Below are 14701 nucleotides of genomic sequence, written 5' to 3'. Positions count from 1 at the left end.
GGAATTCCGCTACATAATCCTCCACCTTGCCATTCTGTTTCAATTGTGCTAGATCTCTGAAATGAACTTCCAGGTCTGTCCTATCAAATCCTTGATCAACCTTTTACTGGATCCTTCTATGGTGGAAATTGAGTCATGCCTTTGGGTCACTATTCCATGATAGCACCATAAATGAGCTACTCCCTCCAAATACAGTGTAGCAAATTTAATGGCCTCCTCTTGAAGCATGGGATTCAAAGAGAAATATGTATCGAATTTCTGTAGCCATGACCTTGCTGTTATGCTGCTTGATCCATCGAAATTGGGTAGTGTGATCTTACCTAAGCAGTGCTGGATATCTTTCCTCTCATCATATCCTTTCCTTCTATGTCCTGTTGTCTTCTTCATTTCATAATAGTCCCTTAAAGACAAATCTGCACGGATGTCAGGACTTAGGGCGTAATAAACCTGATAAAACTTTTCTACATCTTCCTCAGACTCATGCTTCTCATCATTCATGTTATTCATGTTAACCTCTGTACTCTTGTCCAGGAATTTAGCCCTGAAGATCCTCGAGCTAGCTGAAATCGGACTCTTCACTTTTCCTATAGCCCCATCCTTATTTGAGAAACTCTCACCCTCGTTGTCTCGATCAGACTTGTTGTTACTTAGCTGCTGGCCCAAACCTTCTAGTAGTTGAACCATCTTTCCCATTGATTCTCTAATTTCTTTCATATATTCTTGGGAAGGTTCCTCTTCCTTATCCCCCATGGTGACTCCTTTTTCTAATGTTGTTGATAACTTCTATAACACCAATAAATTAAAAGAAAAAAATATAACCAGTTAAGAAGGCACCATCAGAATTAATAGCAGATATAACATCAATTGTTTCTAGATTTCTTCAATATGCCCAAACCACAAATATTATCATTCTGACTGTCATAAATACTTCATTCCAGATACAGAAATATGTTCAGATTACAAAATATCCCTTCAAGATTGGTCGGGCAGAACCTGTGATTCAAATCAGAATGTTACCCAACCCATGTGAAGCTTAGCATCAGTCTGTTGAGGTTTAGTTGGTCTGCAAAATCGCATTTCCCCTTATTACATAGGTGTCGCAGACATACTGTGGAATAAGGCTATGTGATCTCCTGGCTCACACTTCTCCAATCCATATCAGACAATCGATGTATTTGGATCAGATGCTCTCCACCATATCTGCTACTCACAGAATATGTCAGAATGATGGTAACTAATGTTTAGAGCGCCTGGAAGTGGTGCTGTGAATTCAACTGGCTAGGCGTCCTAATCTTCCTTTGCTTCGGGCCTCTTCCTTATAGCCTGGTTGATGCATTTCTACTCGCCACCTCTCTGCAATCAACTCCACCATGTTTTCCCTAATAGTTGCGGCAGATCCTCTGCAATTAATGGTGACAAGCTAATCAGCAATAAGTCAAATCAGCGCTTGGTAACCAGAATTCACAAATGTAGGATTTTCTTCCCACCTTTGCTTGGAATCTGAGATGATCGTCTCAAACCCTGCTCATGCACACAGGCGATTCAATTTGATTATCAAGCATACCTTATTCTCCTTCGATTACGCCTATATATAGGTGCTTTTGCTGTGCTAAGGTGGTTGATGTCGGCTAAACAAAAATAAAAACAATCTTTAAAAATTAAGTTAATTAACTAAACACGATGCAAAGTCGGCCCAGATCCGACTTAGGAAATTTAAACAATTTTATTTGTTTAAAATTTCCAATTTATTAAAAATTGATAAAGACAAAAAGGTAAAATGGGTGTTATAGAACACCGCTTAGGCCTGAAGGACCTCTCCTCAAATCGGGGTTATCACACTCAAGGCTGGATCCTTCAAAATTTGAATAGGAAGTTGTAGATTTGGTGCTCTGATACAATGTTGGAGTTAATGGCTGAATTCCACAACTTCTAGAAATCACTTGCAAGCAAATTCCCTGTCACAAAGATCAAAGCAAGATAGGTTTTTCTCAACAACTTGAGAATTTTCTTAATGCAATTGCTTGAATTAATGATTACAATAAAAGATGAATCCTTATGAAAAGGAGAAAGAAACCCTAGATGAAACCCGAGGTGAGGATTACATTAGATTGTGGCAAGTGTCCTCATCCAATGCAATGAGATACCATGACCTAAAAATAACTTAGTCTAATAATAGAGAAAGCAGTCTTAGTTTTAGCTTAAGTGAATAAAGTAAAAGTGGCTTAATAATTAATTGATGATTAATTGGTTATTAGGTGATTATCTATTTACTCCAACATGATGTCCATCAAATTCTTTAATTAAAAAGAAGAGTTTATTTTTAGACTCTAGAGTTTTACCCATGTTTTCCCAACTTCAACCATTCAACTTTTCTGTGTCTTGATTAGAAAGATTCAATACCTGTTCAATCTGTTTGTCTTCCTTGTTGAACACACCCGGATGCTGAGGAGGGGTGGGTGGGGGTGTGAATCAGCATACACTAAATTCAGTTATTCGTTGATCCTTAAAACATTAAATCCAGTTTTGCAGAAGAATAGAATAAAACATGCACCACACAAAGATACCAAGATTTTTACGTGGAAAACCCAATGTGGGAAAAACCACGGTGAGGATCAGCTTACAATATATAAAACAAGTGTTAGAATATCTGTTTTAGTCACATTGCCAAGGAGGCTCACTGCCACTTGGACTTGTAGTCTAAGGTGCACTGCCCTAGGGCAAGATACAAGGACTTGTGGACTGAAGATAACTTCTTCAGGGCAAGATACAATATCATAAACATCACAACTTTACAATGAATAATGCTAGGTGAACTGCTGTGGAAGAAGCATCTTAAATGCTGGTAATGCACACTGAATTCGTAAACTTCGCATCAAGGCAAATATTCACACATTTCTTTTATCAACACACTTATAACACTATTCACAACTGATTCGTTCCATATATACCCTTTGCAGCATCCAAAAGCATCTATTAGGTCGGCTAAATAGGACTCAATAAGGGAAACGTGTGACAAAGCATAAGTCAGCTCAAAAACGTAATACTATATTACCAAGATAGGTTGCAGGTCAACCCAGCACATGATTGGCCTCAACAAAATGATAACACACCATCAACATGTGCTTTAATCCAAATGGAATAGGTCAGGACCAACCACAATCAATGGAACAAACTGAATTGGCTGCAAACATCAGTTTTGACATCAGTGACGACATACACATTGCCAATATCCTTACTCAGATCAACAAGTCTCCAACATTCCTTTCTATCTAAAAGTGAGAGAGTTTCATGGTGGTTATTTTTTAGGAATATTCATTGGTCATAGATTCTGCAGAGCTCATCCTCTTATACAGGACAAATTTGGTCTATTGTTATTGAATGCGAAAAATAATCATACAAACCTACACATTTTATCAAACTAGTTATATCATTTATGAATGTTCTACTCTTCATAGATGACCCAAAGTAGGTTAATTGGACTTGAAGAATACATTCAGGTATAGGAGAGAAGTACCAAGGTGGACAGACAACACAACTACAAATTGTTGGTCGTAAAATGGGCTTTGTACTACTTGTTAAGCTACGTTGGTTAAGTATGTTTGTGTCGTCGAGGGTAGTTGTCCGTTGCACGACGGTTCCCCACGGGTGGTAACCGCAACCCTCGACCGTGTCTTTATATATGCTCTTGTACTTGTTGTTGGAGACACTGAGGCAGAGAATGATTATTGTACTAGACATTTTGGCATTAATGAAAGCATTGCTCTGAGTTTCTGGTTTCTATCCTATGGTTATCATCTGACTGTTGATATGCAATATTAATAACACACCCCACGGGGGAAACACAAATTACTAAAGAAACAAAAATATAACACTCAGGTGAACTTAAAACGGTTAACCTGAAAAATAAAAGCTAAGTGCAAATAGTCTTGTAAGGGTAGATCCCTCAAGGAAACATGGGGCTGACAGAGACATAAGTAGGAATAACGACAGGAGGTCAGCAATGTGGTGTTTCTCTAAGCCTCTACTTCATAGAACAAAGAGCATCATTAACTATTACTGCTAAGGACCAATCCTGGATCTAACCAACCATTCTAGGAGGAAGTTTAATATATTCTACTTTATAGGATCTCTCTCTATATCAATGGTGGATGAACCTCTGGTTGTGTAAGGTCTTTGATCTTGATATGAAGTGAATCCACTCCACTTAGAATGAGACGGGCATTCTAGTTGCTATACACAGAGAATACAAGTAGCAACATGGTGGGCTCTTTTGAAATTTTGAAGACCAGCTACAGGGTTATTGAGGAGCATCTGAGTATCCTCCACCGAAGGACTTGTGATAATCAATATGATTATGGTAATTATAAGTTGGAGGCATCAACCAGTCAAATGAGCATGCTAGTGACCAAATGTTTTATTTAATCTTTAATCCGACAAGAGCCAAAGACAACATATTGAAGTGAATATACATACTGTAGATAATTCTGATTGAATGATTCTAGACATACTCTAAGCTTATACTGTCTACCTCCCACTATATCAAATAGTTCCATGCCCAATGCAACATCCAAAACGCTCACAAGGAGAGGAGGCCATGGCTTGCTTACAAACCCAACCTTCCCCCACCTTCAGATCTGCCATTTTTAAAGAAAACCTTGACATTTGAAGAGAGGATCTTCTCCATTTTATGGAGCAACATTCCCAGAAATTGGTTGTCAAGCCCTTTTAGCTCACCCAAAAGGTAAAGTCTTTTCCATGTTCTTTAAATTCAGACTCATCTAAGATTCTAAAATACAATTTCTTTCCATTCACAAAATAAGGTTTGTCAAATAAATTTTGTGTTTTTTTCTTAAAATATTAGGAAAGAAGCTTTTATGGAAATTTCAAGTTTTTGGTCAAAATTGTGTGTATTTACATTTTGACCATTTCTTTATTTTTTTTCTCATTTTTGAAATTAACTTCGTTAATCTGTAAGACCTCATAAATGTTCTAAAAACTTTAGAGCAAAAGTTCATCTAAAATTCACATAAAAACTTTAGAGCAAAAGTTAATCTAAAATTCACATAAATCGATAAATATACAATTTTTAAATGTTAATAATTCTGTATTTTAATGTTTTTGGAGTATACGTTGTTTATATTTCATGTTGTATGAAATCAAAAGAGTTGTTTATATATTTCATAATTGTAAACGAAGTTCCAATCCTGAGTTCTGAAATGATTGCATGCTTCAGGTCAATGCAGGAGAAGGGATGTTCTCCAACTGCTGTGTTATATAACACTCTGATGGATGCCTATTTCTTGCAAAGTAAGCATGCAGAGGTTCAGAAAGCGGTTGAGGCGATGTTGGAAAAGCAGTGTGAACCGGATGATAAAACATATGAAATGTTGTTTGATGGATTTCTTAAAATGAGCAAGCTAGACGAGTTTTTGAAATTATTTAGGAAAATGACACAAGTTGGCTTTAAGCCAGAAGTTACTATCTATAACAAATTTTTTACTACTTTGTGCAATGAAGGGAAGTTAGATGAAGCTAGTAGGCTTTTCCATGGGATGGTGGATGCAGGGCGGAACCCTGATGTTTGGACTTACAACATATTAAGAGAGGGATTTAGCAGAGAAGGAAGAAAAGGGGAGCTCAAGAAGCTTTTCCAGAACCTTTTAGAAATGGGCTTTTTGAGTGAAGATCTTGTGGCTCAGCTCAAATTGTAGGAATGGTGGGTTTGCTAAACATAAATACTCAATTCAATCATCGAAGAGAAATCAAAGATGAGAGGTACTCTGTAGGTTAATTCCATACGGTGCATGTTTTACAAATATAACAATGAAGTGATGCTCTGGAATTTAATTTGCATGAAGTGTCTAATGATCTTCTAGGCTAGAGCAGGTTTAGAAGAGATGACAAATTTTACAATCTGCAGGGGACCTGATTGAATAAGTGTAATGGGAATTCAACTTGAAGGTTTTGTCACGAACAGTGCACATATGGTAATGTTCCCCTGAAACTTTTTGCTTGTAATCTCAATATATTGAAGGTTAAGTGAATTCTTATATTACATATTTGGGAAGTACGCAATTTTTTTAAATTTTATAAAATGCAAATGATGTTGGTTATATTGTTTTCAATGTGAGACTACATGCTTCTATTCAAATTTTTTTGAAGGTTGCTAACTTTTAGAGTACTGTGTATTTGATGTGTAAACAAAGGTGTGGAAAACAAAAAAAAGGTAATTACAGTGTTAGGTTTGTGCTTTGGGAAAATACTATATTTTTATGGGTTTAGTGTACTACATTTTATTTCTAGGTAACAATATTTCTGTCTAAATTACTTTTGCAAAATAGTTATCTTAGCACAATTGGTATGTCAAATGGATGTCTTGCAAAGCGCAAATTCATCTTACATGCTACTCATTTACTTGCAATTCTTTGTCCATGTATGTACTTTGTATGGTCCTGTGCACATCTTTTCTTATCTATAGATTGCAACACAGAGATAGTAGGGTTTTTCTGGTCAGTTAATGGCAATATCTATTGCAAATTAGGTTGTGCAGATCACTGATTTTGTAAATGCTAAATTGATGCTGGCATTGTTTATCAAATCATGACGGATTATGCTGTAACAAGGGAAATAAGAGGTTGGATGCCTGAATGCTTGGGTCTCAGATAGGTGGATATCTTGTAATCTTGATGGAAGATTAGGTTCCCTATTTAGTCAAATTATTATGAAGACAATTCATTATTTTCTGATATATTATGTAAGGCAGGCATTACGATGGCAGAATATTTTTCATTTTGAGCATCGGGAGTTCACGAGTTTATTGTAGTCATTTTCCGTATATACTCTAGCACACTTGGTGTGTTATTTGCATTCCAGATTCGACATGCTCACCATATTGGCTGTCAATAGTTTTGTTGAGGTTGATTTTGCTTTGAGCAAATGCTAGTGATATTTATTCATTCAGATTATGGATTTCTGTTTGTTTTCAATAATACGTCTGATTACCTTATTTTATACTATAGTAAGATATTTAACGTAGATTTGAACAGTAGGTTGGAAAAAGAAAAGTTTTGGGAATTTCCTGATATGCATTGATGATGGTTGTATCAAACTTGCTGTTTGGTCTTGTAAGTGATTGTTATCTCAAAATTTCCAATTAAGGTTATGTTTTCGACAACTCACTCTAAAGTTGTGTTTTCTCTGGTTACTACCTTTTATTTTTGTTTTGTCTACCAACCTTTGTTTGTTTATAGTGGTCCTTACTCTATATATGGTGTACAAATTGCCCAATAGAAACTTGTGTGCTAAGGCTTGGGAGGGTTGATAAGTTTGAGGATTCAATTTTGTGACCAGTGTTCAATTCAAGGCATATTGGAATTGCAAAGCATGGAAGTGAAAACAGAATGATCATAATTAAACAAAATATTATTTACTAATAGCAAAATTTGAAAAATATACTACCACCATTAGAGAGTATTTTGAACTAGAATTCTAATAATTGTTCATTTTCAGAAATCCAATATTGTATGCCCAAAGTATGCAAAAAAGAAAAAAATTAACTCCCTTATGCCAAGATTGGAGGTAGGTGGTGGTCCCTTGGTAGTAGTTGAGTGGCTAGTTTGTGGTGGTTCGACAACATTGTTGAATGAATGCTTTTAATAACATTCACGAGGCCAAGCAGCCTATGGGATCCACAGGTAGCCAAGAAACAAAGCATGTAGATTCCAAAACATTATGCCAACTAAACCTCCTTTTCCTTCTACATCTTGTATCTTCTATTGTGTATCTTGATTAGGAAATCTGCAACTCTTGTTATCTTTTCTTCTTCGAAGAGATTACTCAAGGTGTTTACTTTTAGCGTCTCAATATAGTTGATCCGAATATCCTTGCTGCACATTCCATGATGTAATACCATTTTGTCTCTACCACTCCTCTTTAGGTATCATTCATTTTCTGGTTTTGCATCTAAGTTGATGTGAGTTGGTTCTTATTTGAGTGATTTCCATTTTTGCTTTCCATTTTGTTTTCATACCTATGTAGTTCTTTTGCATATGGTCATGTGTGAGATTGAAATGTTTGATATAGTATTCCTTTTTTCTCTCGAGTTGTCCTATCCAAATGCTTTCTTTGAATTTTTCTTTTACACAATTTTTTATTTCTCTGTTGTTATTTGGGCAATCTTTTATGCTATTATTTTACTTCTTCATCCATTTAATGTTTGGCTTCATCCGTGTGCTCTTCCTTCTATCTAGTTTCTCTTCAACTTTTATTTTTGGCCAACAATGTATCTCCATGTTTTCTAATCTTCTTAGATAACTTAGGAATCGAAACATAGTTGACACCTCAATAGAAAAAGTCCCCTCCTCTGCCAGGACAATCTCGTATGGAATAGATGATTTAATCTTGAGGCTATTTGCGATTTTATATTTTTTTAACCCCTTTATATGTCTCCATTTGCTTGTTAAAGTGTTGTTGCCCCATACATCATATCCGTAAAGTACCACTGGAACCACAAGAAGACCAAAAAGACTCTTCTTAGTTTTGCAGTCCCATAATTCAACTCTTCTACATCTATTTTGTAATGAATATGGAGCTTTCCATCCTCCTTGAATCTTTTTTACTTTACATGTTTCCTATTTGAGTTTATTGTGGAAGTCAAGGCCAAGGTATTTATATTCATTGGCTGTTTGTAAGGGTTGCCTTCAAAAGCAAATTCTCTATGAACTTTCTTTCTTTTCAAGGTAAAGATCCTTTAAGAGTTTCTTCAAATATTGTGTTGTTTTTACCACTAAAATAACATCATCGGCATATAAAAGCAACTTTATTACATGATTGGTCAAGTAAACTCCACCACCAAACTCGTCTATCCATTCTTTTAACTTGCCAATGTTTATCCCAAATAAAGTAGGAGACAATCGGTAGCTCTGCTTGACCTCGATGTTACTTCCAAAGCATTTGATAATCCTTGTTTGGTTTAGATTTTGGTCTAGACTTGGTCGTACAATATGTAAACAACCCTATAATGTTCTAAAATTTTCTATTCTTCTATTCTACTCCAAAATTTCCTTCTAGGTAATGTGTTAAAAGCTTTCTTGAAATCAACAAAGGAACAAAAGACCTCCCCTCCTTGTTTGTTCCAAACCTTCTCAATCAAATGTCTAAATGTGATGTAATGGTTGAAGGTAGAATGCTTTGGTATAAAGCTCGCTTGCCCTTTTGCCTCTTTTCCCTCCTTTTCAGTGCAAGTATTGATTTGCCTTTCTATCATGCTCCCAAAAAGTTTATTGAAAAGAGGATTGATCATTATAGTGCAATAATTTGAGGGGTTGTTGATGTCTTCACTTTTGAGCAAATGGATGACAAAACTAGTCCAATTTGTCGGAAACCCATTTTGAATTGCCCTTTTGAATATTCATTTGACGAGAGGCATGACAATTTCCAAGCCCCATTTTAAGTATTCTGCTTGTAGGCCATCTATGTCTCGATCTTTATCCATCGCAAGCCTTTTAGTTCATTCCTTAATATTGTTTGCAAAGAAGAGTTTAATTCTTGAATTGATTGCCGGAGGAATGTCTTTATCTTGTTCTCTCTCATATATTTGCTATGCATATTCTAGGCATTGAAGATCCGTGATGCTATTCACTTAGATTGTCTTTTTGTTGCAATTGTTTCCAAAATCCTCTTGGATTGTGCTTCCCCAGTGAAATCAACTCTTTTCTTCTTGTTTGCATATAAGCCTCTTTCTTCATTTTTACCAGCTTTTCATATTCCTTGTTATTACGTTATATTTTGACCATTTTCTTTGTTGCCTTACAATTTTCATCATACCATGGGTTTGTTAGGAAGCTATTCTTGTTGCTTCTTTTAGGCCTAGACCTTTTGCATGAGTTGAGTGCCTTGAGTATTATTAAGGTCAACTTGATGTTGCCTATTGTTTGCTTGTTTGACTTGTCTAGCCCATTGGCTCCCATTTTATGCAATTATTTTTGAGCATTCTTTGAAAGGTTTCTTGGTTTTTGTGCGTCAAAAGGATTGTGCCTTGAGTGACCTCTTTCTTATATGTTTGTTGTATCTTCTCTTGGTGCTGATTATCTCTTTGCACATTAATCTTTACATGTATTGGGTTGTGATCTGGTTTCATTTCTATGGGGCAATCCTTCACTTCTATGATTATTAAACTTGTCATAAGTTTCTTGGAGCTATAACATATTCCACCACACTTTGACCATTGTAGGTGTGACATGTAATGTTCCTTGAACTTGGACAAGCTTTTAAACCATTGCATATGATAAGATCATATAAGCTGCAAACTTCCAACAATTTTGCCCCTTTTTGTGTGATAGCTCCTAATTCATCTTGAAATACTCTTTCCCATTTTTGACTCCCTCTTCTAACTATAAAGGATTTTCTCCTATGGCCTCTTTATTGCTAAGGCAAGGAGAATGGTTATTTGTTGTTATAGCATTTAAGTCCCCAATTAAGATGAATTCTCCTGTGGTTGTATGCTGATATATCTTTCTTCAAGGTTGCATATGGGTCCTCTTTGTCTATTTTTTTTTCTCCTTATAGAACTTTGAACTATGAGAAGCCAAGTACCATGCTACAAGATAAATTATGGGCTTTTTAGTCTCTATTTTTATTTATATGTACGACTTATTTGGGTCTTACCTTTCCACTTGTATATTTTTTTCCCACGATTCTCTTACTAAGATTGTTGCCCCTCCATGTCCCTTTCCACTTTCAGTTACCTCATTCCATATTGACATCTTCATGTAGCCTTCAAAATTTGTTACCTTATAGCCCTCATGTTCGTGTGTTTTAAGGAGCGCAATTATGTCCATCTCCTTAGCTATGAGCCCTAAACTAGGCCCTCTCCTCCAAGGGTAACCTCTACAATTCCAACTTACCATTGAGAGGTGTGCTCGAGGCCCCTCGATTTCCTATTTACTATGTGTTGTTGAATTGGGCTTTCCCCTTATACATCCATGCTTCATTACTTGCAGTTCTTGATGTTGGAATGAGTGATGATTTGGTAATGATCGAGTTGACAACTACCGATGTAACTGTTGGCAAAGTGTAGGCAAAAAAATGTTGTAGTGATAGAGCTTTGTAGTGGCAAGGTGGAGGAACTATTGGGCAACAATGACAATTTCTAGTTGCACTACTCCCATTTAGCTAGGTATTTGTTAAGCCCCTCAAGGCTAGAAATCCTTGACCCTAGTTATTGAAATGGCTAGGGCCTAAAGAGTTCTTAAAAAATCAGCTTGCTTTCATTGACATCAACTTTGAAAAGGAGATTTGACTAATTTGCAAGTACGTTTTTTTTTTCATTTTTTTAACCATTGAAAAAAAGATTTATCAATCACTACAAATTTGTTGAATTTTGTACACTTTAGATTTATTGATCACTACAAATAAATTTGGTGAATTTTGTACACCTCAAATAATTATTGGAGGCAAATTTATACATAGATTACATTGATTGCATATAATATTGGCGTGGAATGATAAAGTCGTGAATTTTTTGTCCAACTTTTAAGACCCTAAAAAATCATCCTAACTTTTTTAGACTTCAATTTTGGTGTTGATGCCTTTTTAATGTAATGGTGATGTCCATTTTGCTTCAAGATGCACCATTTAAAGTTTCAAGGTTGACTATCTAAAAAATGGATTGAGAGTTGTAGAGCTAAAGTTTTGAAACCATTTTGGAGTTGATGATTAAACTCCCACAACACCTCAAGGATTATCTACAATTATAACATCCTTTCATAGAAGAGAGAAAAGTAATTGATTTGTTATGAATCTTGAAATTTTGTTAGATGCAAAATGAATAATGATTACAAAACATGATTATAAATCTTTAATATAAGAATGAAAATGAAACCTTAGATGATGATATAATTAGACTATGATGTTTCTTTAATTGTATGATTGGAGATAAAAATTACACGATCTAACTAAAGTATGTTAATGTGAATAAGACCTAATAACATCTAATTAACTGATGAACTTTTCAAACCAACATTTATTGGTAACATTTTTCCTTATAAAACAAGTACAATAACATACTTTATTGTGTTGAAGGCAAGTAGCATGTCTCAAACTATAGTGAATCATCTTGGACATTCACATGATCCTTTCTCAAGGGACCAAAGGTGTCTTTATCTCGATCGATTGGATTTTTTGGCCTATAAATCACTTGCTTATTATTTTGCTTTAGTTTTTTTTATCAATAAGTATTATAAGAGCTCTTTTAAAACCTCTAGACCTTATTGAAGTGTGTATGTAATGTTCCATATTACAACGCTACTTGTTAACCAATAGTTACATACATCATTTAACATCATTATGTCTTATATTAGGTTATTGAGATTAGAAGTATATATAATGCAATAAATAACTAATTAAATTTAGGGTTCGTCTTCACTTCTTCCCTAACCTTATGGAAGATGGTGGAATTATTGTGCTAGGGCACTTGAAAACAGTCTACAAGTGGGCTCCCTCAAGGTTTGTTAGGAACATATGTTTATGCTCATCTCAAGCCTCTCCCTCAAGGCTTCAGAAATATATGTCCTTACCCATCTAGTGATTGAATTACTCTGCCTTTGCCCACACAAACTAACCTATCCTCATGCGAGGCAATAGCGAACGATTAAGGAATGGGCCATTAATACAATAGTCTTTCATGTACTATGAATGTGAAATTAAGTATGACTGCCATACATATTGCAGTCTATATTAATACTACTATTAAATTCTGCACAAGAACATTATTATGCTTCATATATCAAGCACATTCCCATGCATACCACCAAGAAAAAGGATGTTATTGCTTGTAACTTAATAATAGTTCTGATCTGATCTGATAGATGGTGATCTCCACTAGATGTTTTTGATTCCTTTCCTTAATGTCTCTTAATGTGAGGGAGAGGTCACACCTCTTCATCATGGATGCCCTTTGGCAAGAGACACACCCTTTCACTATTAGCACCCTTTGAAAGAGTGCAACTCTTCATTATTTCTACCTTTCGAAAAGGACACAATCTTTCGCAATTAGATCTGCACTTTTGATTCCTCAAATTACCCCCTCTCAAATGAGGTTCTCTTCTCCCTTTTACCTTCACCATAACCTCCACCATGACTTTGACGACCTTCATAGCCACCACTGCCCCCACTGCCATATCCTCCACTGCCATTGTTGTTGCCACCTTTGGCTTGGGCATGGTTTTACTTATCAAGGGTGCTTGCGAGATGATAGGCACAAGTTTTGAACTCATGATTGCCCTATCAATAGGGTTCGTGACTTACTATCACATTGAAGGGTCATCCCCAATAGTATCTATTTTATTGATACAATATAAAGCTTTACATTTGAACAAAGTTTTGCTGTCAAAATGACCATCTCGCCACCCTACCATTATATCCCTATCCCCAATAACATCTATCATCAAAACTATACCAACCTCCCTATAGTATATAGGCATTAAATAACTTGACTGTAAACATATATAATTTAACAAAATGTCATTCAAATGGCTGAGTATAATTTGGATAGACCCCTGATAGCCATACAAATTTAAACTATATATCAACAAAAAAGAAATTGCATAAAAAAAAGAGGGTATTCAACCTTGATGGACAATTTTCTTTCCTTTTTTCTTCGTCTTCTACACTCGCATAGGGTTGTTGAACCAAAAGGCCCTTGGCTCAAAGATTGGCTCCAACCCACCCTTCTTTTATGCTTTTGCTTCAACTCGAGTCATCACTTCCCTCTCATGCAGGTACTCTAAGTGAGATTCCCATCCCACTTGGGCCTTTGTTCTACACTCCTCCCATGATCCTTTAGTGCTCCATGCAATGAAAGGCCTGAGGCCATCCTCACTCGCGCCTACATCCTGCCAATCGTCCTCTTCATCCTTAATACCTCTCCTTGGAACCACCAAAGCCAACATTGCCTTTAGGTAGAAGACCCACTCATATTCAACACACTCTCTCACTACCCACTCCACTTTCGCCTTGGTTTCGAGTTCAAATCCCCAGGTTAACAAATTTCACAATGCTAGCATTCACTCGATATCGGTGTTCAGTTTGCATGAACTTGGTGTAGGAGCACCTCATCAAAAAGCTATTCATGACTCTGAGAATGAAGACTAGGATCATTAGGATGTGTTAGTGTGTCTTATGTTTCATGTATGCAAATAAACCCCACCATGTAATCCAATGTCACCAATTAGGCAATTTGAGAAGCCAATTGGGACAATGTGGTAAAAAGGGGTAGTAGATGGTTTAGATTTATGTTTAATAGGTTTGAGACATGTTTTGTGCTAGTTTGGTTGGTCCATGTGTGTGGATCCAAACCTTAGGAAGTATGATAACTTTGTGAGCAAAATTGCAAAAATGCAACTTTTGAGTGCAAAAGTGCGACTTTTTGTAATTTGGTTGGGGAAGCCTTTCAATGGCTCCAACCTAATCCAAATTCGGTGGGAAACCGTTGGGGAGTTGTATAATCCTTGTGGGCTCGATTCCCAAGGGTGCTGGTTATTGGAGTTGGAGTTTGCGAATCAATGATACACTGAATACTTCAGTTTTTCCCAGAAATTTTGAGTTTGCATGTGTTGTACATGGCTATACGGATCTGTTTGAACCCCACAATCCATGGAGTAGATAGGAACATGAAATGGCTTTCTTTTGGCGGTGGTTTGAG

At 36.1% G+C, this 14701-nt stretch overlaps 1 protein-coding gene across 13 annotated transcripts in view; it reads left to right on the top strand.

Annotated features, from left to right (window-relative positions):
- LOC131076027 (pentatricopeptide repeat-containing protein At3g49240, mitochondrial) overlaps nt 1–6965 on the top strand; it is a 64444-nt gene extending 57479 nt beyond the window's left edge. Inside the window, exons 3-6 of one of the 13 annotated variants that reach the window (XR_009113304.2) lie at nt 5234–5775; nt 5921–5987; nt 6207–6226; nt 6551–6965. Coding sequence is in view for 2 of the 13 variants with exons in the window: in XM_058013048.2 (XP_057869031.2) it covers nt 5234–5711 (478 nt within the window). In the remaining 11 variants the exon portion in view is untranslated. Of the gene's footprint in view, nt 1–5233; nt 6114–6206 lie in introns of those variants that run through there. The other 12 variants (XR_009113303.2, XR_009371959.1, XR_009113306.2 and 9 more) reach the window with 12 other exon arrangements.
- The last annotated feature ends 7736 nt before the right edge of the window (nt 6966–14701 follow it).

Source organism: Cryptomeria japonica, chromosome 3 (genome assembly GCF_030272615.1).
Source record: "Cryptomeria japonica chromosome 3, Sugi_1.0, whole genome shotgun sequence".
NCBI lineage: Eukaryota > Viridiplantae > Streptophyta > Pinopsida > Cupressales > Cupressaceae > Cryptomeria > Cryptomeria japonica.
This window is presented reverse-complemented; position numbering and strand designations above follow the sequence as displayed.